The 24,773-nt window shown below is 32.0% G+C and overlaps 1 protein-coding gene across 1 annotated transcript in view; it reads right to left on the bottom strand.

The window, feature by feature from the left end:
• Nucleotides 1-24,773, bottom strand: part of LOC129233418 (ruvB-like 1) — a 49,084-nt gene that overhangs the window by 7,810 nt on the left and 16,501 nt on the right. The window contains exons 4-7 of the mRNA XM_054867448.1: nucleotides 12,355-12,438; nucleotides 10,738-10,895; nucleotides 5,266-5,310; nucleotides 223-391 (exon numbers count right to left, since the gene is read on the bottom strand). Of these exons, the coding sequence (XP_054723423.1) occupies nucleotides 223-391; nucleotides 5,266-5,310; nucleotides 10,738-10,895; nucleotides 12,355-12,438 (456 nt within the window). The remainder of the gene's footprint in view (nucleotides 1-222; nucleotides 392-5,265; nucleotides 5,311-10,737; nucleotides 10,896-12,354; nucleotides 12,439-24,773) is intronic.

The following is a 24,773-nucleotide window of genomic DNA, read 5'->3' as shown; positions in this document are numbered from 1 at the left end:
CTTTTAAACTAATGAAATAAAAGGAAAATACATGATGCAAAACATCACAAGTACAATTTTATTCTGAAATTTGAATACTAAGTGGAGCAATTGAATAAAGTCTATTAAATTAAATTGCGATTGCACACACACACATATATTTAGTACATATTACATGCACACACACATACACAATGCATAATAGAGAGGCATCTCTGAAATATTTTTTCCAATAATGCATACCAGTTATTTCAGTTTTTTTGGGCTTTATAAGCATATTCATAATAGACAATATGTCCTGTCCACCCTGTGGTTTTGCATTTGCAACATCTAAATCATGAAGAGTAACATCTTGAACAACTTCTTTCTTCTTATGAACATCTCCTTTAGGTAAAGGAACATACTCTTCCGCCTTTGAAAGTAAAAGAAGTTTCAATTTAAAAAATCTCCTTTTTAAAAATATATATTAATTTGAGATTTAAAAAACAATTACAAGAAATGACATTTTTCACAAAATTAAGGATTAAAAAAAATCAAGTTTAATTAAGAATTTATATCTATAGTGTTTATAATAGCTATTTTTCCTTTGTAAGCTCTTTAAATTTATGGAACTCTTAATTCATCACATTCCAATTATTTAAATAATGGTCAAATTAATATAACTGTATTGTATAAAGCATTGATTTATGAGTCAGAAATTACCTTATTTGAAAAACAAATGCTATTAAGGCTAACTATGCAAAGTGATTTAAATTCGCAACTCCAGCGCTCGAATACGCTACCTTGCGGTGATTTACAAAACTGACGGAAAAACTAAAACTTTGCCACGTTGCGTTCCATGTGTGTCTGTTGACGTCAACACAGGTAGTTTGTTCTGAGTATTTATTAACACAATCGATGTGTCGTAGTTCGATTTCTGTAGCTTTCAGCTACAGAAATTGTTTAGTCCCTTAGTAGTATTCTTGAGCTTCTCAGAATAATGTTAGTTTTCTTTTTCTCCCTTTAAAATGTGAGTTGATTGAGAAATGGTTAAAGCGAAAACTCTGGATTAACAAACTTGGATAACGTTGTACAAGGTAAAAATTTTTATTCTTTTGTAAAGAATTTGTAAGAATATGGGTTTTTTTTAAAGCTTAAATTAATTTAACTAACCATATTTTACAGCAGCATTCAGTTGGAATGGACAGTATGCAAAATATTTTCTTGAACATATTATCGTAGAACAAAATGAAAAATGTTTAACCGAGAAAGAATTTACTTGATTCCTTTTATTCTCAGCTGAAAGGTTTCGCCAAATTTGTTTAGGGTTATAGTTTTAGTATTGTGCGAGCAAAGTAACCTTGGCGAGATTTTGCGTTTTTAGTTAAACCATTTTTAATTTTTATCATGAGTGGAATAAAATGGTAGTAAGATTACAGAATTCGATAAGTTAAAAGAAATAATGGTCATTCAACTGAAAAGAAAACTACTTCCATATTTCCGTGAGAATTTTGTTGATGATTTGCACAACATGACATAATTAAATTATAACTCAGAAATTAGAAACATCGAAACAGAAAAATTTTAAATTAACCGATTCGGGAGTTTGAGAGAAATAACTCAGCTACAAATGCAAAACAATAAGCTCTAGCCAAGCAAGGCAAAGAAAGATCATCTTCTGTTGATAATAATTCGTAATGTCATATAATTAAATTATCTAGCATTAATTGTTATTCTTGTCAGGCCACAACTATTTAGTTTTATCAAGAATTGATAAATATCGAATTCAACATCGTGGAAATGGCTGCTTAGAACTAAGAACTACCTAGTTTGCATTAATGTTTGACGTTTAGTAATGCTTCTTGAATTCTCATTGCTTTCTACGTGGGCCAAAATATCCTCAGGACTTAAAATATTGATTTAAAAAGGATAAAACAAAAAAATCATGCATACGAACAAAAATCACAACACTTTTAGCATTTTCTTCATTACCACTTGCATTTGTTTTAGTTTTTTCGTCCGCCATTAGACAGTGACTGCAGTGCCTCCTATAGTTCGTTGGAAATGCGAAATGATATTGTTCCATAGTTTGTAATTATGGAACATTATAAAAATGACTGAAACGATTAGAATTACTTCGGATTTAAAGAATTTTGTATTAAAATTATTCATTAGTCTATTACTGACAGAATAATCACAATAAAATTAAAAATTAAAAAAAAACCGACTGGATCGCAAATGTAGAATCAAGAGGGAAATTTTTAGATCCTTGACAAAGCCTTGTATTATTAAAAATCAATTACAAGTATTTTATTTGTTGACAAATAGAAACTGGCAGCAGATAAAAATTTTCAATCATTGCATTGAATTTCCTTGTTGGCCAACCATGAGTTTTGTTACCAATTGCGTAAATAAAGGTTTAGCCATATTTAAAATCTGCTTCTAAAAAACGTTATAGTTTGAATTCTATATTACATGGAAATTCTAAACTCATTCTATCAGACGCAAAAAAAAAATTACTTTGTTTTGGTACTAAATTTTTAAATATGTTTTCACTGCAAAAATCACGAAAAAAATCGGTCCATCCATTTAGGCGCTGGAGTGCCACAGACAGATACATAGGTACAACAGACATGTCAAACTTATAAACCCCTTCCTTTGTGTATCGGGGGTCAAAAAAAGTACTTCTGGGTCATTAGGAGCCGAGGACGAGCAACCAGATTGGGTTTTGTCAGTCACTACTTCACGGCCTTACGAAAGACCTCGTGTGACTTTTCTACTTGTGAATAGGACAGACACTCGGTCCCAAATGCCTGTCGAAGCATTGCAAACATTTGGGAAGGAAACCAAATTGATTTATTTGTGTTGCTCTGACGAACTTTCCATATTGCTGTGTCATGCACCACTGTATAGAGGTTACTATTAAAGCTGATGGTACCACTCTGAAAGCGGGGAGGCAACTAACCAGCATTGCGCTGTAAAGCCAACAACCCCCACCACAGTCGATGTAAAGTGGAGCAAGCTGCAGGGTGTGCTTGTGGCAGTATAAAGTGAGGCTCATTACTTTTGGATCGTACCATGTACATTAATTGCTTTTGATAAACACATGACAGAATTCTTCATTTAAAAATACAAAAAATCCCATTCCCATAACAGATGCAAAGAGGTTGTAATCTTCAAAATGAAGGCATCAAAAGTATCAAGATAACATATAAAAGAATTCATTTCAGTAAAATTATTTATAATATATAAAGTCTAAGCATTTTTTATATTTGTCGCCATAACTGAAGGAAAAGCAAAATTAAATTGGGGATTCAGGATTCAACGTTTTTGATACCCATAAAAAAAAACAGAATTATACTTGAAAAATTTGAGGTTCTAATTTTTAAAAACGAAAAAAAAAGTTATTTCCCTTCTAACAAAGCAAAATAAACATCAAAAATGAGTAAAACTCTATTCTCATTCTGATATTGAATGCAAAGGGATGGCATTTCTCAAAATACAGACATCAAAAGCATAAAAATAGCAAATAAAATAATTTATTAAAAAATTACTTTTAGAATTGCATTTTAACAGGTTTACACAATGAATATTATTAACAATTACTGAAATACTTGACAAAAATTTGTAGTAAGGAAAAAAAACAGAGGTAGAGAGATAAAAGTGTAACGGACAATACCGGCATTTCAGTATTCAGGGACGAGAGCGGTCAGAGAGCAAAAAGGGGGAATTCCAAAAATATTTTGTAAAATAATGTGGAAAAGGGGATACTATCTAAAATTGCATCAAAATAGCCCTGGAAGCCATGATAGTCAAAAATTCAACAATAAATTTTTCCTACTTTTTAGAAAAAAATATCTTTAATAATTAAAAACATTTGAATTCATTGTGTTGAAAATGGGAACATCACTTTTAAAATGAAATTTCTTTGTAAAGTTAAAAATCCTTATGTGGCAGTTTTCCTTATGTGGTAGAACATACTTTCCATAGCAAGAATTGAAAATAAATGAATAACTATATACATAAGTAATTGGGTAAAGTTTTTCCTCGCATTGTAACTTAAAATTTGGTTTTAAAAACTTCATAATACTATTTCAGGATCATAAGAACAACTTGCAGTTGAATCATGTATTCCAGAAAAATTTTAACAGGATGTAATGCCTAAGCCATTTCTGATTCACCATAAATATTTTGTTTGCTTTCTTAAATACATAAAAAAAAAGGAACCCTGCCAAGTTTCATTAAAATCAGAGACTGGGAGTCGGATCACATTTTTTTTTTTTTTTTTTTGATAGACTTCTGCATCCTTTTGAAAATAAATTTGAGAAATAAAAATAATATTGAAATAATGAATAAAATAAGAAGAAAGTATATGGCAAAAAAAAAAATTAAAATTAACTAAAATATTTGCAGGATGCAAAAAGATTGAAATCTTAAGCAAAACATGCAATTTTTGGTGATGCACATTTTTGACGTCATTGGCATGTTTCGCAAGCATATGTTTTTTGCTGATTTCATGGAGGATGAAGATTTGAGGGGGGAAAACAGAAAGAATAAGAAAGCGGGGAACGAAAATTTAGTAAACTGGGAATATTTTCAGAATTTTAAAAAAAGTAGGAACATAATGAGGCCTGAAAAAGGCAAAAAGGGGAAAAGTTTTCAAAGCCAACAGAAAAAGCCGGAATTTTGGAAAGGGGGGGAGGAATCTCATCCCTTGTATTAACAAACAAAAAAATCCTGGTCTAATACAGAAACACAAACACCCATGCCCTTAAGAAGATTTAATGGCTCCCAGGAAATACCACAGCACATAGTTTAGAAATCCCAGGCCTAGAGGCATTCATTGCTTTTTATCACACTTAATGGCTTTCTTAGGCATTTCTAGGAAAGATAATTCATCTGCCAATACATATTTAAACTCAAAGTTTTGATTAGCATAAAATTCAAAATGTACCAATACAACATGCCACACTTTTTATAAATATCAATTTCACACTTATTTAGGTCAAGAAGAAAGAGAGAAATCCCTTATCATATTTTGGCAGTTTAGCACAAATATGGTAGTTAAGAGGTTTATTTTGATTATTATTTTTGATTTGAACAATGTGTCAATAAAGGAATTTTATTGTAAATACAAAAACACACACACACATACACTTCAGAAACCACTGAATAAAAAAAAATTAATACCAAACGATATCCCATCTAAACACTTGTGAACATAAATAATAACCTTTTAATCTGTTTAAAGTATATTACATTTATTACAAAATGAAATGAGATTACTGAAATAGTTAACATTTTTACCTCCAGATCAAATTCTGTTGCATATGCATCACACCTTCCTTGTCTCTAATATGGGAATATATATCATTTAAAAAAGATGCATATAGTAATATCATTAAAATTAAATGCACTAGTTTTACATATCATTACAATATAAAAACACTTGCAAAATCAATACAATGTAAATATAAAACAAGTTTGAACATTATCAAGGGCTTAATTCACATTTTTAAAATGGAGGTCATGATTTTTCGAGGAAGGTGAGAAAGCAGCAGAAAATATTACACACAAACTTTATTACATACAATGTGAACTATTTGACAGCTCAAGCACGTTAATAGATGCTACAAAAAAATACTATCGAAGGAAGTGCTGCAGAGTTGCAAGCACCTGGGTCATTGTTCAAAAAGTATAACTTTTCTGTCACACGCCTTTTACAGTGAAAACTTTAGGACACAAATCAGTGAATTATGTTCTTTAATTTCATCAAAAATACATCTATTTAAACTTGAAGACAATTTTTTAATAAGTTTTATTTTACTATATTTTCGGTTCACAGTATGTGAATTTTCTCCTCCGTGGCATGGCTGGTGTGACTTTATGTTGCTCTATAGCTTAATTAAAAGTATATGTTTATTTATTTATTATTTCTCTCACAAGTGTCTAAAATACTAGTTGTTTAAGTATATTTAATTTTTTTAATATTGTGTTTTAGTTCATTTTAGTAGGAAAAAGAATTGCATCACAATAAATTCTCACCTCTGTTACCCAAACACAAAATGCCATTCTCATTAATTCATGGCAGTAATGACATCAAATTTTATTTCCCATGTTACAAGGGAGCCCCCTTGTTTATTTTCAGCTATAAAGAAGTTATGAGATAGTTTTTGTGTATAAATGGAGAACAGGGTGGTGACAGGAACTGTGAAAAAAAGTACCCTGACTTTTCCCTGATTTCCCTGATTAAGTTCACCAAATTTCCCTGATTTACGTTACCAATGATAATGGTTTCCCTTCTTTGCTCTAATTGAAATCTATTGTATGTTTGTATAAAATGCAGTATTTTAAACGTTTTAAGTTGTGAAAATTTGTTGAACTAGAGATATATTTTAAAAAGATGCTACTTTTTTAACAAAATGGTTTTAAAAAAAACATCAAGACAATTTTTTTGGAAAAAAAAACTACAACACAGTATATTACATTTTTCTACATGGAAAGATTATAGAAAATTTAAAAAAAAAATACTTTACTTCCAGAAACCACTTTGCATAAGAATTTTAAGAAACTATTAAAAACACCCTTAAAAACATGTGTGTATTTATGGTAGAATTAAAAGTAATTGAAATTATTTTGAACTAAATTTTCAAACAGTTATAATAATTGTTGCAAGAATAACAAGTACTGGTGAAAGAATAGAAGTAATGTAGTTATTCTTATATAACTCATTGACATATTTATGCAAAACAGATGAAACCTTTTGACATCCATTCATAGGGAGCTTTTCTCTAATCAAGAACATAGGTTTTAATGAATGAATACAGCATTTTAACAATGAAAAAATTAAGATATTTACTTAAGTACACAAGTTAACTCTATTTCAAATGATTTCAGTATATAACGAAAAAAATCTTGGATTGCTTTTGTAACAAACAACTTTGAAATGCAAGAAAAAAAAAAAAAGCAGTTAGTTTCAAAATATATAAAAGAAGAAAACAACTTGGTTATAAAATAAAAGAATCAGTTAAGTCTGAAGAAAAGAAAACCTCTATAATCTGCGGCGACAGCAAATAGTACAATGGCAAAAAACAAAGTTTTTTTTATTGAAAGTTCAATTTTAGCAATTAAATTAAAAACGTGAAGTAATAACTTTTAAGCTTTTATCAGTATTAATTCAAAAACCAAAGATTTCTTCTTGAAATCGTGATTACAGTACGCTAATCACTTCTAAACAATGGAATAAAGGCAAAGGAGCTAAGGCATTAATGAAGGCTTCCTCTTTGCCTGTATGGTTGTTTATTTTACGTCGCATTGAAAGGGTGAAAGGAAATTTCAAGCTAGGTAAAATAAACAACCTAACAGACACAGAAGCAATCTTCAGAAGTTCATCCTGTGGTAAATAAGTAAGATTCAATACATTGACGTTGAGGGAAAAAAATGCACAAATATGCGGCAGTGTATAATTGCACTTCATTAATTTTACTTTTTTTTTTTTTTTAACAAATAATTGGCGGAAAATGCGTAGGGAATTAGGATACTTAATTCTGTAAAGCAAAAAAAAAATTTTTTTTTTCTTCATAAAATCAATTTTCTCTGATTTTTTGTTATTTTTTCCAAATTCCCTGATATTTCCCTGACTTTTCCCTGATTAATAAAGTTCCCTGACTTTTCCCTGATCTCCCTGACTTCCCTGATCTGTCGCCACCCTGGAGAAATACATCAATTTTAGACAGTTTACCAAAATTATAAATTACCCGTGTTTTCTCTAATTTACTAATATAAAAACAAATACTATAATATTTTTTTACACAAATTTGAACTAAAAGGATAACTAAAATGTGAGCCATACTTTAATTAAGAGAGCTTAACATTTGATTTATTCTAATCATTAAAATAGCTCATTGTTTGCACAGTTACAAAATTACTTCTTTGATAAAATCTAGAAATATATTCTCCTCTATCTTCAAAAATCAAAAGTTTTTTTTTTCTTTGAACAAAATATTTTTTTAATTTTTTTAATTTATGAGTAAAATAATTGGAACTTATCTGTGCCATTTGTTTATGGTTACTTCTAATAGGTTACACTTTCATGTAAGAATGAAAAAGAAAAGAAAACAAAAGGTTTTGAAATTGAAAAATATTTTTGTTCTTAAGGTACACATTCTTGAGAATGACCCATAAGTGTTCCAAAGGACAGGAAAGCACCTATCTTAAAGTAGGAACCGAAGTACCTAAGTTAATTTTAGTACATTGTCACTATTGTTCATTACAGTGGTAGCTCATGGATCATTTAAATGGAGGTTCACAAACAAATTTTAAAATTTAAACAGGCATATAGAACATAAATACAAGTTTTTAAAAATGTTTCTTAATTTTTTTTTTATTATTTATTAACTCTGAGATCATCAAAATTGACATTTCAGCTGTCCATACATTCTTAGGTGCAGATGCTAGAGGTGTAGACTGATATTTTTCTTTGGTAGCCAGCGGCTACCAACACCAAAAACTTTGGTAGCCAAACACACACACATATCTCTGTATATATCCTCGCCTCAGAGTAACGGTAGAATATCTTACTGTTATTCCTGGGATTAGATGTCTTAGTGTTGCTCTGGGGTGAAAATATATTTATATGTGTGTAAGTTAAAAAAATTTTTACCCTTCCCAATAAAAATCAGTACCAGTCATTATTTTCTTTTTCTCATTGAAGAAATCAGAGTGTGATTCAGATTGAAATGGGATGTCGATAATATCAATGCTAATTAAAATTTCAGTTTACAAACTCCAGTGATCAAAACAGAAAAAATTAAGAATTAGTACATTTTGAACAGTTTAATATACTTCTGCAAAATTTGATGCCTAGAGCGACTTGCTTTAATGGATACTTGCCATGATAACTTTATAGCCTCACTGAAAACCTTGTTTGCTATTTTTTGGTCATTAAACATGTCTGCAAACATGCTATAGGATATCCCTCGTTTCAAAATTTTGACATGTTTTTGCAACAATGTCCAAAAAATTTTTAAAAAATACAGTGGGATAAGATGTTAAACTTTGAAGTTAGCCTTTTGCATAAATTTTCACTTCTGATGCATGGTATTACTATAAGCTAAAAATAATTAAAATAAAGCTTGCAAAAATAACCAAATATATAAACAGAATTTATTTATTTTAGTTATTAAAATATAGTTATCAATTGTCAAAAACTTTGAAATATTTGAAAGGTACAAAAGGATTGAAATTTCAAACACTGGAAGTAATTTTTTGCGATTCTCGTGAACAATGTCGGCATGTCTCCTGAAAATAAATGTTTTTTTTAATTAAAATCAAACTTAAAATACGCTAATTTAAAGTAGCTTATGCCGAAACAACTTCCGATTGTCCACTATATTAAAATATGTACGAGATGCAATTCCATTGAAATCTCAAGCACGTGATGCAATTTCCCACAAAGCACAATTATAAAGGAAGCATGGGTCCGCACACACACAAAAATATATCTATTCATTAAAATTAAACATAAAATAAGCTTAACTAAGGTAGCCTGTCATAAAATAACTTTTGATTGCCAAAAATATTGAAATATTTACAAGATGCAACAGGATTGAAATATCAAGCATGAGATACAAATCTCCGAAAAGTATGATTTCAAAGTTTAGCTTTAAAAGCAAATTCATTAATCAAAATTAAAACAAACTAATCAAAAGTAGCATATGTCAAATCAACTTTCTCTTGTCAAATATATCAAAATATGTATAAGATGCAAAAAGATTGAAATCTCAACCACAAGATGCAGTTCCTCGCAATGTACGATTACAAAGGAAGCATTGGTCCAAAAACAAATCCATTCATTAAAATTAAACGTAAGATAAGCTAATCTAAGGAAACTTCTGATTATCAAGAATATTAAAATATTTTCAAGAAGCAAAAGGATTGAAATTTCTATCAAGAGAAGTAATTTTTTGTGCAAAATAAGATTTCAAATCCAACATGGCTCCCTTTGGGTTTAGGGAGATGACTTTGATTGGGTTTAGGGAGTTTTTGCCGCACCGTAGTGATTTTTCACCCCCCCCCTGAATGCAGTGTCTATCCACGTGCTGCTGGTTTTGCGCATCAAACGCAAGGCATCAGCAAATCGGCAAGGAGAGAGGCAACATTTCAACTTTTGTTGCACGTCAACAAGTGATGTCACGCCCTAGAGGAGCATTAAAAACTGCTACTGAAGCATAATGCAAGCAGTAACAAAAAATTGGGAGACTTTTTTTTATTTTTTTGGTCACCCAGTGGCGATCGGCACTGAAATTTCTGGTCGCCATTTGGCGAGTGGCGACTGCTAATCTGCACCTCTAGCAGATGCACATACGGACTTGCCGAAAAACCACTCAATATTCATTCAGGGTTGGTAAAATGGAAATTTAGGTAGAAATATCTAAAAGGATGTAACTGTAAAAGAAAGCAAAAAACATAAGTTCCTGAAAAGAAAAACATTAGGGGTCATGCCACTGCATTGGATAAGTACACAATTTAGCACAAGATAATGTGATAAAATACTGATTTTATAAATCAAGATTTTTCTTTTAATGATATTAAAATCAGCGGTTTGATAACCATCTTTAATAATTATAATTTTGTGAATTGGGGATTTAACAAATACAACTCAGTTTGCAGCAAATTCTACGAACTTATTCCTGATCCTTAAGTACATAAGGTTACTTAAAAGAAAGAGCTACTTAGCTTTAAATATTTCAAAGGTTATATTTAAACATATTGCTATACCTTGACAGCTCCACTGTTAGCTTCAATGTAAATTACGTCACCAGTACATACTTTCTCCTTTTGAATGCTTTCATAAATTGAAGGATCAAGTTTCAACTTTTTTGATCCTTTTGTAGTTTTTAGTCCTATGACGACATGTGTAACAGTTTTACCATACCCTAAAAAATAAAAAATAAAAAAAAACTATGTAAGAATTTCATACACTAATTTAAAAACCTTTAGCAACTTTCATCTTACGAACTGCAACATTACATATTAAAAGTGAACAAACATTAAAATGCTTCACAAAAACTGCATTATAATTTAAGAATTATCATTACATAATTTCAATCCACTCTCTTTATCTGACGATTATTCACTAAATGTATTTCAACACTAGAAGAAACTGTGGGGGGAAAAAGTTTTGCCAATTTCAACAGACATTGCAACAAGATTTCCGCTACAGTCAAATTTTTCGCAAAATGTGAAAACACTATCTCAATTGAGAAAGTAAAGCATTTTCACTTTTTTGCTCAAACAAAAAATAAATTAATTTCAAAAAAAGGAAACAACATATGATCCAAGAGAGGATATTCAACTTAATATTTTTTAAATCTTGGCAAAGATGCTTAAATTACGATTAAGTTCAACAATACTTAGTATTATCCGGCATTATATCCACCCAAAAACTGCATTATTTGTAGAAGACGACTGCAACGTTCCAACAACCGAGAATGTGTTTTTTTAATGGTAAGAATCCAAGATCTTTTATTTTACATTTAAACAAAATAGCTGCTGCACTTATTTCTTTAAAGATATCATAGAAGAAATTTTAATTTATTTTTAACTGGTGATGAAACACACTGAGCATTTAGAAAGAGATGAGAATGAATAATATTTTAGCCATTTTGCAAAACTTTTCTCTTAATTTTAGCTTTTATGCTGAAGAACTTTTGAACTCAGCTTAAACCTTGCATTGCATGAAATACATCTCTGATAGAAATAAGCTCCATCACTGCCATATGGATTCTGTACTATCATGCCATTTTGAATTGTATCATTTCAGGGCAGTGCATGAATATTTCTCAAACAAATTTTTTTTTAAAAACCTTCAGCGCTGATTTCAGAAGCAGGAATTGGTGATCTTAGTGTGACTTGACTTCGTACAATCATATTGCAACTGTTCAAATTCTAGAACAGTAAAAAGTTTTAAAAAACCATATTTATTGCAGCTTTTCTCAAATCTCGTATTGATCTTCCTGTAACATCAAATTTCTCAGAAGTCAAATTCTTTTACCATTCAGCCATTAAAGAAAAATGCAAATAAATACCCTGAGAAAGCTTTCTATAAAGATTAATCCAGTGGTTCCCAACTTTTTAGATTTGCCGCATCCTTTGAAGAATAAGAATTTTGTCATAGCACCCTTAATTCGATTAAATACAGGTATCAATATCATTGACACTCTAATTCACCCCCTTTTCCCCTTTGGCACCTAGGGAACCCTAAGATTAATCATTTTATTATGCAAATTATCATTAAATTACATTTAAAGTTCCACACCTTTAACAAAAATATTTTGGAAATTAACCTGAAAAACAAACTACAATTTCAAATATTTTTCAGAAAAATATACCTACCACCCAAAGGATTTTCACTTTCAACTGGAGATATTTCAGTCACTTCTCCTTCATAAATTTCTTTTACTTCCTTTATTCTTAACCCTAAAATTAAACAGCAATTTTTTTTCATTACAAGATTTTAGAATCGTTTTTCTTCATTTTATAGTTGACTAGCATTCCCGTACCCGGCATTGCGCGGGTAATGGAATTAGCAGGGGTTAACAGTGCTTGGTGCACCTAGTTGCGAAAATTCCCTATAATAATTACTTATTACCTATAACTTTTCCTAATTTGGGGAGGATCCCGGGGACCCTGGACTCCTTATATATATATATGCCCTTGTCCTTAACCGATCTTTAACTGTTATTAACGATCCTTTTAAAGTATTGATTATCTTTGCAAACAGAGGTCATCCACATTTTATTGTTATACCTATGTTTAAGCTAGAACTTCTTTGTGTACAACATTTTTAGTTTTTTTTTCTGGTGCTAAAATTATTAAACTGCCTGATGAACTGGCTTTGGAGCAAGCTACATAACATTGGTCGTGTGAAAAAAAGTCTTCTCTTAAATCGATCCCTGCTACTTTTAATGTCTGTCCTTGTGACTTATTAATGGTTATTGCAAAGCAAACTTGAACAGGAAACTGCACTCTTCTAAATTCAAAAGGATAGTCCGCCTGTGATGATGTTCTTAAAAACTTTGTTTCTAGTTTTGAAAAAATAAAAGCAAAAGACAGAAACATTATGATTTGACTTGAGAAAAGCCTCGAAGAATCACGTGAGAAACAAAAACAATATCAAATTTATAGTTCGCTATCGACCAAAAGTTGAGATGAAGTACTGAATAATGATTTGAATGGAGGAAAGCCTTCGAAAATAAGGGATTTGAATTTCAATGACAGGTTTTCAATTTCGCAGAAATTAAGGGGTTTTAATTAATTTCTCCCGAACCAATTGAGATTTCGAAAAATCCTTTCTTAGTGGTTATTTTTGTAATCATGCGGACATGCCTGCCAAATTTCAAGTCTGAAGCTTCAGCGGTTTCGGCTGTGCGTTGATACATATATGTATATATATATATAGATATATATGTTATCTCAGGACATTGATTTTTATATATTAAGATTAAAGTCTAGTTAGTTAAAATACAAAAATCTAAAAACTGAACAAAAGTAGTCATAATAATTACAATATCTCAAAACAAATTTCATAACTATTTAAGAACCTTTATCTCAAGAATATAAATTTCTTTAGAAATTGAAACGCAATGTTTAATCAGTTGAATGATAAAAGCCTCAAAAAAATGAAATTAATATTTAGACAGGTGTTTACTAGTCTGGCACACAATATTTAAACTCCAATAAATGAAATATTAAATACAAATACTTAAATTTACTGCAATTATGGATTAATGTAGGAAATTTTACAAATTCATCAGAAGTAATGGATCTCTGAGCTGTAGAAAAAATTGTTTTTTTATTTGTTCATTATTAAATATACATCTTCAAATGGCATAGAATTTTGCGAAAGAATTCATGAGTAAAATTAAACATAGCTTATTTTGAATCATTATTGATAACGCTATACAACTAAGCAAATGATAGAGGAAATATAATGAAATTAAAAATTATGAATGTTTTAAATACTGTCAGCCCCACTTAAACGGGCAATGGATAAACAAATATCCTCTTATACCAATAAAACCTCCCAGAACGGAATATTTCCCCATAGACACAATGCTGAAGATCCCCACTTAATCGAATTATTTCCCTGGACAATCGAATAATATTTATCAGGTGTAGCAAATATTTTTGTTGAGAAAAAATTTGAATAAATTAGAAATAAGTTACGTAAGAGCAATTGTTTACGTAAAAATATTTTTTGGCATTAATGGGCAAGAAAAATCATATTCCGTGAAAATATTTCCTCTTGTCTATCTCATTTCTTTTGTTGTTGCCATTACAAAAAAAAAAAAAAACAATAAATAGTGCAATCGATAATTAAATAACACAAAGAAATATACACATTTCAGACTATGATGAATTGATAAATATGAAATGTAAAACATGGCATACGAGGAGGGAAGAAAAGGAGTCAGAAAAGCAGTGGCGCCGACTCCATAAGGCTTGAGGGGGCCCAAGCCCCCTCAATAGTTTGTTTTGGGGGGCAGAGCCCCCTCAATAATTTAAGAACTTTATTTATCATATTATGGTTTCTAAAATCACAAAATTATGTTGGTATTTTTTACTTTCCTTGTTTGAAGATAATTACATTGTAAAATACATTCAGTAATGAATTAAAACAAATAACTATTGCGGTAGTAAACAGGTTAATTGAAAATGAGTGGTGTGAATAATGATAGTGTTACGGTGCTGAGAGCACTCATAGAATTAGTCCCAGTGCGCGAACCTTCGGGTGAGATCTGTCGCCGGCGGCTATCTCATCAAAATAAGTGTTGCTGATCTGGAAAAAATATATCAGGGTTTGATTTTTATATTAAATGGAAGGCGTGATAGTTTTCTTCAACTATTAGAGTTAATAAAGTAATCTCTGTATTAACTTTTTTAACTCTATTAAAGCATTAATTTTGAGACATTATTTTTATTTAATGAACTCTGAGCCTTACTCAAAGCAAGCCTAATTAGTTATTTCACATATATTAATCAAGGTGCGAAAGCAATCTTTTATGCTTTATTCTTTTAATGATAGTTTAGATTTATTTAAATAAAATTTCAATCTTTTCAGAGCTATATATTCACTGCTGTAATAGACTAAAAACATAATTATTACTGTAAATTAAATTAGCTTTTTACAAAAATACTATGCATGTTTTTTTTTTTTTCAAAGCGAAGAAATTTGTCGACCTGTCGAGTTTCTCAGAGTGTCGATTTACCGAGAGTCGAGTTTTTGGGGTTCTAATGTTCATCATATGACTTTAAGATGCTTAAAAAACTTTAAAACTCACTATTTTTTGTATCTCAAATTTAAAAATTTTCCCCTGGCAAGGCCCCCGTTATGTCACAATCCCCTCTATAATTGTTATAAATCGGTGCCACTGGGAGTTCCTTTCCATGCAAGTCAAGTGTATTACCTTGTATAGTGCTGTAGCCTAGCTATGGCATGGCACGGCTCCCCACAAAATGGAACTGTAAAATTGTCCCTCACTTAAGGCAAGTGACATGATCTAACTGAAGCAGAAAATTTGTGTACCAATTTTTAGATTATTTTACTTTGAAAACGCCATGTCACATATTGTTTGTTTGTATAAATTATACACACCAGAAAATATGTAAGTTGGCACTTTCAAGGCACAAAAATCTGAATTTTTTTCGGGGGGGAGGGGCTACGTGCTTTAACATACTTTCTAGACACCGGTGACATTCGGCCCCCTCAATAATTTTTCAAAGTCGGCGCCCCTGCAGAAAGTGTTCCCAAAATACCTTGAGCAAGCAATTCACTATTACAGAATTTTTCAAAAATATTGTACTGAAAAGTTTTCCTAAAACAAAAATTCACAACTCAAATTGTAAGCAACTATGTTATAATTTTTGTACATACTTTTTATTTATATAAATTATTAAACTATTTTGTTGTTTACTTAGCTAATTTCAAAAACTTTTTTATAGTTATTTCCTTTATATAGGTACTGATTACGTTTTAAAAGATATGTTGTCAATTTAGAATGGTAAAGAAAATTTCCCTGCTTAATCGAACAATATTTCTTGGAACCGAACAATATTCGATTAAGTGGAGCTGACAGTATTATAAATAAATTTACTCAACCAACCAAACAATTTCCTTAGCTAAATATTCAAAGAAACAAAGAAGACAATTTTACTATTATCTTTACTGATAATAAATCTGAAATTCTGTCTCTGGATGTCTTGATTCCGGTTACGCACATAGCACCTAGACTGTTTGGCTGATTTTCATGAAATTTGGCACAAAATTAGTTCTTAACATAGAGATGTTCCCTCAAAGCGATTTTTTGAAAATTCGATTTTGTTCTTTTTCTACGATTTTATTTTTCCCGCCATTGGTGGATTTCATTCCTTTGTACCAAGTGAATTACCATAGTATGGACAAGCAAATTAACATAGCTTATTGCCGAGAAATTCATCATCCATTTCTTGTAAATATACAGGCGACTAAAAGACCTTTAAATTTTCTACTACAGGCAAAGCCTTACGGGTGCCACTAGTATAAAATAAAACAAATGATGTGAGTCTTCCAGGAAAGAAATTTTTAAGCAAAATATTTTACACAACTCTAAAGCATGAAAAGTTACGTTAAAATAAGCACTTCAGTACCAGAGGCTTAAAGTACATAAAACATTTTGCTGTGTGAATCTTCCAAATAAATTTTGAAGCAGAAAATTCTTCCCAACTTTCAGTTACAGGGTCCATAGCAGGTGCAAAAAAATATATAGGAGTTTAAAAGGAAAAATATAGGAGGCTGACAGTAAAATATATAGGAGTTTGATAGCAAAATATATAGGAGTTTTAAAGGGAAAATAAAGGAGTTTGGTATAAAAACATATAGGAATTTTGTAAAAGGATTGCATCTAATATTAATTTGCACTGTGCAAAAAAAAAAAAGAAAAAAAAAGAGCGCCAATATCAATACAATTCTATAGTGCATGAAATCATAGCAATGTGAAGAGTCACAGATATGCGAGCAAGTGAATTTTTGTACTCACAGTTGCTTATATGAATCATGTTTGTTTAAGAAAATTTTGATTCAATTAAGCAAAATTCTGTGTGCGTGTTTTTCTTTTTTTTAACAATTAATCCACATACGATTTCAGAGAATTTTATTAAATTGTGGTCAAACGAAATATTATTAGAAGTATACTGCATACTCAAAATATCCATTTTTTGATTATTTTTAAAAAATTATCACAAAACAGTATGAAAAAGCAATTACGGAATTCAGATTTTAACTTACGTGCTTTGAAAAATGCATCTCTCATCGATTGCTTAAACTAGATAATAATTAATTTGGACATTCTTTTTTCAATGTCATAAATCTACCCATAGTCCTCGGTATTGGTACCTTATTGCTTTAATGCTAACATTACCGATGAAAAGTCAACTCCATGTCTCTCTCGTCTCACTGGTTCTGTTGGACATATCATGAGAAAATCATTACAAAAAGGGTGCAACACTTTGCCTTCCCTTCGTTTCACAATTTAGAGGGGAAAAAACTAATTTTACTAAACAAAGGCAAAGGAAAAAAAAAAGACTGCTCTAATGCATCAGGTTTTTTGGAGAGAGAGAAAGAAAAATGATGTCACTCTCATCCACTTGATTCATTTAAGGGACATCAAGCGACATAATTAATGGACATGCTTGATTCAAATATTCTGCAATTTTTTAATGTTAAAACTGGATTTCGTTTCGTTTTTGAGGAATTAATTCATAAGTGGCTGATTTAATTACCAGGTGCTCACTCCATAACTTACAGTTAATGTATGTATATATATATGTACACACATATTGTATAAAGGGTGAATTTGCCGTAATCTGTCAAAGGAAAGGGGGTGTAAGAAGCGCCCAACTGGAGCTTAGAACCATCCATTATCCTCTCCAATTTGTACCCGTAACCGAGTAAATAAAAAAATGAGGCACAAAAAAAAAAAACTGAGATGAAGACAGATTTTTGGAACATTTGAAGTGCTCAACGTTAAATTGTTACCAAAATCTGAAAATGCATTTTCAAAAACAATCCTTCGAGCTACAACCGGTCATTTATACTACTAGTGTTCCCGCTAGGCCGTTTTTGAAGGGCGCAGCGCCCTGCCCTTCTTTTAGATCGCAAAATGCGCCCCGCCCTTTTCAAAAATAAGAATATGCGCCCTGCGTTTTTAAAGATGTCTGAAGCATTGTTAGTACCCGCCACGATATCGGGGCAATTTTATTTGTCCAGCGATCGTCTGCAAAAACGTTCATGTTTTGCCACTGTCCCCAGAATTTCACCCTGAAAGCGTCCCCACAGGGGCATAGATAAGGGGGGGGACAAAACCTCCCCCCCCCCCGAAACGTTAGTCTCAAAAAAAAAAAAGAGAAAAAGAAGAGGGAAGAGAAAGGAAGAAAATGAAAAAATAATCAAAACGACTTTTTTCTGAGTAACAAAGGTCAAAAATTCACTTCGCTCCCCCCCCCCCCCCACAATGCCATTGAAAATCTGTTCCATGTGTGACCCTCAAGCATAAACACGTCTCCCTCTGCTGCAAATTTTTTGATAATTGAGTGAAATTTGACACTTCACTTTAGAAATGAGATTGATTCGTTAAATCCATGTATATGCAGCCTTTCTTTGTCATAGATTCCGCAAATTGTTAAATATATTTAATTGAATGAGCCCCGCAGTGGGAATATTGCATACACTCGAATCTGTATATTTTGAATTTCACATTTAGGAAAAAAATCGAGATAATGAGTTTTGAAATGCGGGGGCTTAAGAAACTTTTTATAGAAATTTGAAATATGAAAAATAATGGTGAAAATTTGAAATCGATACTAAAGACAATATGGGCTCTTGATTAAAATTCCTCTTTATTAGTTTTGTTAGGCATTCATTCTATTATTACATTATTGAGTGCTTTATTGCGAGTTTAAGGAATCATTTTGACAGTAAAAGAAACTTTAAGTATATCTTTTTCAAGAAAAAGTCTTTTATTGCTTTTTGGTCCCTGATTTTTTTTTTTTTTTTGGATTCATTATTTATCCTCTTGAGGTTAGCAATTGCAGCAAATCTAACTTGGCCAGTATTCTACGATTTTCCTTTTTTCATCACTTGAAAAAAAACTTATACTTTCTTTTCACTCCTATCATTTCGGTTTTCTAAGGAATCGCAATTTTAAGAAAGAGAGCAACCAAAGAACACTACTAATCCAGATAACAGCGAAATGGCTTTTAACTTGAAGAACCTTTAACCATAAACATGAAATGTTCATCTTACATATGTCAAACCTGTGAATTTCACCCCTTTACTCTTCTCCCAAGAAAGTGCGCGAAACGACTGTCCTTTGGTTAATCTTCCTGGAAAGCCTATTCGTGGAACGCATTTCTAACTTTTTTCCACTGCCTCCTCAGCTCTTGAAGACAATTCCTCTGTTTCTGAGTTGAAGAAAATGTTTTTGTTTGCTGCTTTAAAGATCATTGGGCTTCGAATCCAAAAATGATAGCATAACCGGAATTCGAGACGATAGAGGTTTTTGTTGGTCTGGTCTCGTGTGTGTCATAGGTCATAGTCAAAACGACCTTTGCTAACCAGAGTATACATTGCAATCACATTGATTTTTCAGCCAGTATTTACTGCGTTTTCTTTTGGAAACGTACAGTCTGTTTAAAAAAGTACATTCTAAGTGAAAGTTGTTGCATAATGAAGCGAGAAAAACCGATAACAAGCTTTTTTCAATCCAAAGAGAAAAATTTAAATGACGAAAAGGATTGCTCTAAAAAGAGAAAGTTAACGTCATGTGAAGAAAACGAAGTACAGTCTGCAAAGCAGCATTAGTCCCATCGGACCCTTCTGAAGGTAATTTTATTTTAATTCAAAAGAAAAACTGCATAACATTACATGAATAAAATGTTTAAAAGCTTGGTTCGGATTAAAAAGTAAAAAATAAAAAAGACTTCTGTTTAGAATACCCGAAATTGCTGTTGCTCTCTCAAAAGATATTTATGTAAATTCTAAAGCAGCTAATAAAATTAAAAATAAAGACTTGAAAGGAGAACTGATGGTATGATGTTGAGCGAATAACTTTCTACCGCCAATATTTCTTCCCCAACTTTTTTTATTCAAATTTTATTAACTGCTTTAGAATTAGCATAAATATAAATACATAAAAAGCAACATATAAATATAACGATATGAAAAGCAATTTCATTTTTTGCGGGTTATAATTCAAGAAGTCTTTTTTTATTTTGTTTCATACTTTTAGTGCAAACCAAGTTAGTAAAAAAAGTCTTTATAGTCTGACCATCGATGAGATTGAAAGACAAACATCCAGTTTACAGGCGGAAATGGAAGTATCTATTAGCTTTCAGGGATGCCAGCTTTTGTAGATGTGTGTTAGCCTCTAAATTAAGCAGTCACACTGAAATGAATGGAACACGCTCATCAGATATTTGATTTTCCCCTGATTTGGATAGACTAGTTTTGACAAGACATTGCTAGAAAATTTCACTTTAAATGAAATGGAGGGGAAAGAAAAAAAAATGTTGAATTTTCCACAACATTAAAAAAAATAAAAAATTCTTTGCCTTTGTTTTGTTTGACACAAGTATCGGAATTGGGGCACCACATTCCAAAGTATGTAAGATTCATCTCATATTTTTTTTAATACTAAAAAAATTTACATATATATATATATATATATATATATATATATATATATAGAAATGAAGAAACCCCCCGCGAAAGTCGGGTCTAGCTACTCCTCTGCGTCCCCATGAATAAAAGGAGATGCAAACACCTAGGCAAAGAGGGGATGAGATTCTCGGAATTCTAACAGATTTATCAGTTGGAAACAAAAGATGTATTTCTCCCTTCTACTGAGGATGGGTTTGAAAGGGCGAGGGAAGGTGTTTGGTTGTCCGCGATGATGGGGGGGGGGGGGGGGGGGGGGGATTGTTGTTTAACTTCCCCCCATCCTTCAGTTTCTGAGAATCAACAATGAGAGAGAGGGTGGTAGATAGTCTTCCTATATTATTTTCATCTGTAAGACCAGGGGGCACCAGTTCCAGAAAAAGTAGTAAGGGTACTACTTGTCCGGCAGAACAGAAAATACACGGTTCTTGGCGATGATGCCGGCCGAAAAAATGTGAAATTTACTGAAATATTTCAAGCTGTTCTTTTTCTTTCTTTCCTGCAAAACAGAACAGAAGCAGGGTTCGTATGTTCTTGATAATCCTTGTGAAGGGCTTGGAAAAAGCGTTTATTTTGAAGTGATTGATAAAGTTTTGAAAACTAACACAGTGCTTGAATTCCTTAGAGTATAAGAAATACACAGTCTATAGCCAGCGGGCCAAACGTGACCCGCGAAGCCTGTTGAACTGACCCGCGAAAAATTCTAAAAAAATATATTAATAAAAAAATTTGAAAAAAAAATGAAATAACTAAGTTTGCGAAATTATTGTTTCAGAACTCATTTACTGTTCTAGTTAACAATTTCAAGGTCCAATACTGGTCGATTTTACCCCATTTATAACCATCACTTCCACGAAGTTGCACTTGCAAAATCGGAAGTTTAACGAAAATAATGTAACAAAAACGACACCTTCACCAAAATGAAAATTAATTTTTGAAATAGGATGTTCAATTGAGCAACAAACATCGTATGAATAAGCCATTTTCGTAGCGTTTCAACCCTTTGTGTCCGTTTTTCGTTTGCACGTGCAAATTAGGCTTAGCTAATTTTGTTGCATTGCTAGTGATTGTGAAGCAATCTTTTCGCATCTGTTTCTGATTGGTGAACTTTCTTATTGTTTTCTAAGTAGTACACAGTACAAAGTCTACTGAACCAAAATACAAGGGTATTTTTTTTGTTATCTTGAATTTTTAGTCCCCCCCCCCAAAAAAAGAACTAGTATGTTGTGGCCATCACGAAACTTTCTTCTATATTTTTCTTTTTCTTTTTTTTTTTCTGATCTCTCCCCATGCTTGACGAGGAAGCAATATTCCCAACAAAAACAAAATTACACATGCAAAAACTTGACCCAATGTCTGAATTATTGCAAAAGCAAAGCAAAGAGCGAAAATTGAAAGTTATTTTAAAAGCCTTGCTTGAATGAATTACAAATATTTTATTTGTTAACAAACATAAGATGGCAACAGTTAAAAATTTTAAATCATTGAGATAATATTTCCTATCATTTCCATACAATTAAAATCACGAGAAATACGCAGACGACAATCTATTACGATTTATCTTTCTTATTGTTGCATTAATAAAAATATTTTTATTCGCAAAAAAAAAAAAAAAACAACACCTCTTGGAGCGATCGGCGTCAAAATAGAACCAAAGCCTGTTTATATATGGATTCACATATATTCCAAATTTCAACCAGAACGTAGCATTACTTCTTGAGATAGGGCACTCACAATGGAAAAAAAGAACGGGCGATTGCGCTACCCCCTTTTTAGCTGTTGACACAAAAATAAAATCAGTTCTTATACCCACTAAGGGCTACTTGCCGATAAATTTTTCTTTCATTCCGTTCATTATTTCTTGAGATACAGCAGTCACAATTGACGACAAAAAACGTTCTATAGCTCAACCCCCGTTTGAGTTATTGACACCAAAATTGAATCAGCACCTGTTCCTGTTAATACCAACATATGGACCAAATTTTGTTTGATTCCGCCAGTAACTTCCTGAGGAATAGCAAGCACGGGTAACTCGAAAAACGTCCCATTGCTCCACCCCCCTTGGAGGAATTCGCGCCAAAAACTAATGGGCACAAGTTCACATAGGGGCACATATGTGTACTAAATTTCGTTCGATTTCATGCGGTAGTTTTTGTTGTAGAGCGGCCACAAAAAACTGGTCACACACAGACGTGACACACATACATACACACACACACACACATACATACACACACACACACACACACACACACACAGACATTTTCCAAAAATGGTCGAAATGGACTCAGCACACCTCAAAACGTTCGAATCCGTCAAAATTCGAAATTCGAAAATTTGCACGAATCCAATACTTTCTTCTATATATTAGATATAGAAGAAAGTAAAAAAGTTTGAAATAAAAACATTGTTTTGTGTGAAATTTGCCAGGGAAATTTTCTGCGAAATATTCATTCATTCATTCCTTTTTGCTGAGTATTTGTAATGTCTTTGAATACGATTTGTATACTAACAGATTATTTACAAAAACTTATTGACATTAATTGAAAACACACTTTTGACATACTTGTGCTTTTTCCCAACTAAAATGATCTTGCATTGTTTCTTTTTTTATACATAAAAAACTATAATATTGCTTTTAAAAAAATCAGAAAAATGAAATGCTGATGTATTAAATTTTCATAAAAATTGTCAGTGAAATTAAAATCTTGGATTGGCCCCAGCTGCTTGGGTAGCGCATACATCTGCAAACACTTTTGTGTCATGAAGTTGTGTCAAGTCCAACACTAGGCATTCAAATAAAGCCTTTTTTGTTTTGCACCTTGCTATGACTGCATTTTTGAAGCACTGCACATAGTATTTTAATAATTATTCTGTTTGAAGTATAATATTTTTTAAAAAGTTGAATTTACATTCATCATGATTTTGATGTCTACTAAAATACTTAATGCCATAATGCACATTACTAGGCAGTTTTTAGATAAGAAGGTGGGATCCGTAATTAAATACTGTTCATCTTGCAATGAAATTCAAAGGATTTTGAAATGCGTAAAATTTTTTATTCTTATAGGAAAAGTATTCTCAATTATGGCCTGAAAAGTGTTGAAACACACCCAAAGCAAAGATTCAGCATTAGCTAAATGTTCCTACGGAGTTTGGAAATTGTGCTTAGTTGGCATTTGGAGGGGGGGGGGGCAATCCAACCATGAGAGTGCATCCCAGATAAGTGCATTTTTAGGGAGAAATGATATTCAATACTGAAGTCAATGCTGGCGATCGGGGGGGGGGGGGGTGCACAGAAATTTTAGGGCCGGTCACAAATGACTTTTCCGTGTCCCCCTCCATGTTGTTTGCCTCTATATTTCACCCCTAGTTTAAAAAATATTGAACACCCTTGAGGATCAGGCCTGGGCCAACAGGTGTCCCCCCCCCCCCCCCGCTGTGCACGCACTTGAGGCGGGGGGGGGGCTGCTCATGGTACAGAGGAATTAATGAAATTTTCGCAAGGTGTTTTAAGGGTGCTCTTCACTGAGAATCTGAAAGCTTCGGATCCAATGCTAACCTACGGGGAAAGTTGAATGTTATTTTACAAAATTCCTTTGAAGTTTTCGGGTCAATTTTTTTTCTGAGTATTTTTCAAGCCTATGTCTGTGTATTTTAGTTTTTACTTTTTTGATACGTCCATTCTTTGATTTTTTAAAATTCGAGAAAAAATGAATTTCTTCAAAAACGAGGTACTCTTTTGCTCTGTAAAAAAGCTGCAAATCGTGCTATCGAAATTTTAAGAACGCCCCAACACGCAAAATATTTCCAGCTCTCTTTTGAGACTAAATTTGAAATGATGCGACCATTTCTAAAAAAATATCAAAGTTCCAACCATCTGAAATATTTTCGAAAAAGCTCAATTTCTCTACTAAGCCACGCCTTCCACCGGTCCCTCTTTTCTTGAGGGGAAAAACCGGGTGAGGTGTATAAAATTTACAATCATTAGCGCAAACGACCGTTTCCATTTAGTACTCCCCTCTTTTCCGGAGGCATTTTTCAATGAAGGAATGAATGA

This window comes from Uloborus diversus, unplaced genomic scaffold (assembly GCF_026930045.1).
Source record: "Uloborus diversus isolate 005 unplaced genomic scaffold, Udiv.v.3.1 scaffold_40, whole genome shotgun sequence".
Lineage (NCBI taxonomy): Eukaryota > Metazoa > Arthropoda > Arachnida > Araneae > Uloboridae > Uloborus > Uloborus diversus.
This window is presented reverse-complemented; position numbering and strand designations above follow the sequence as displayed.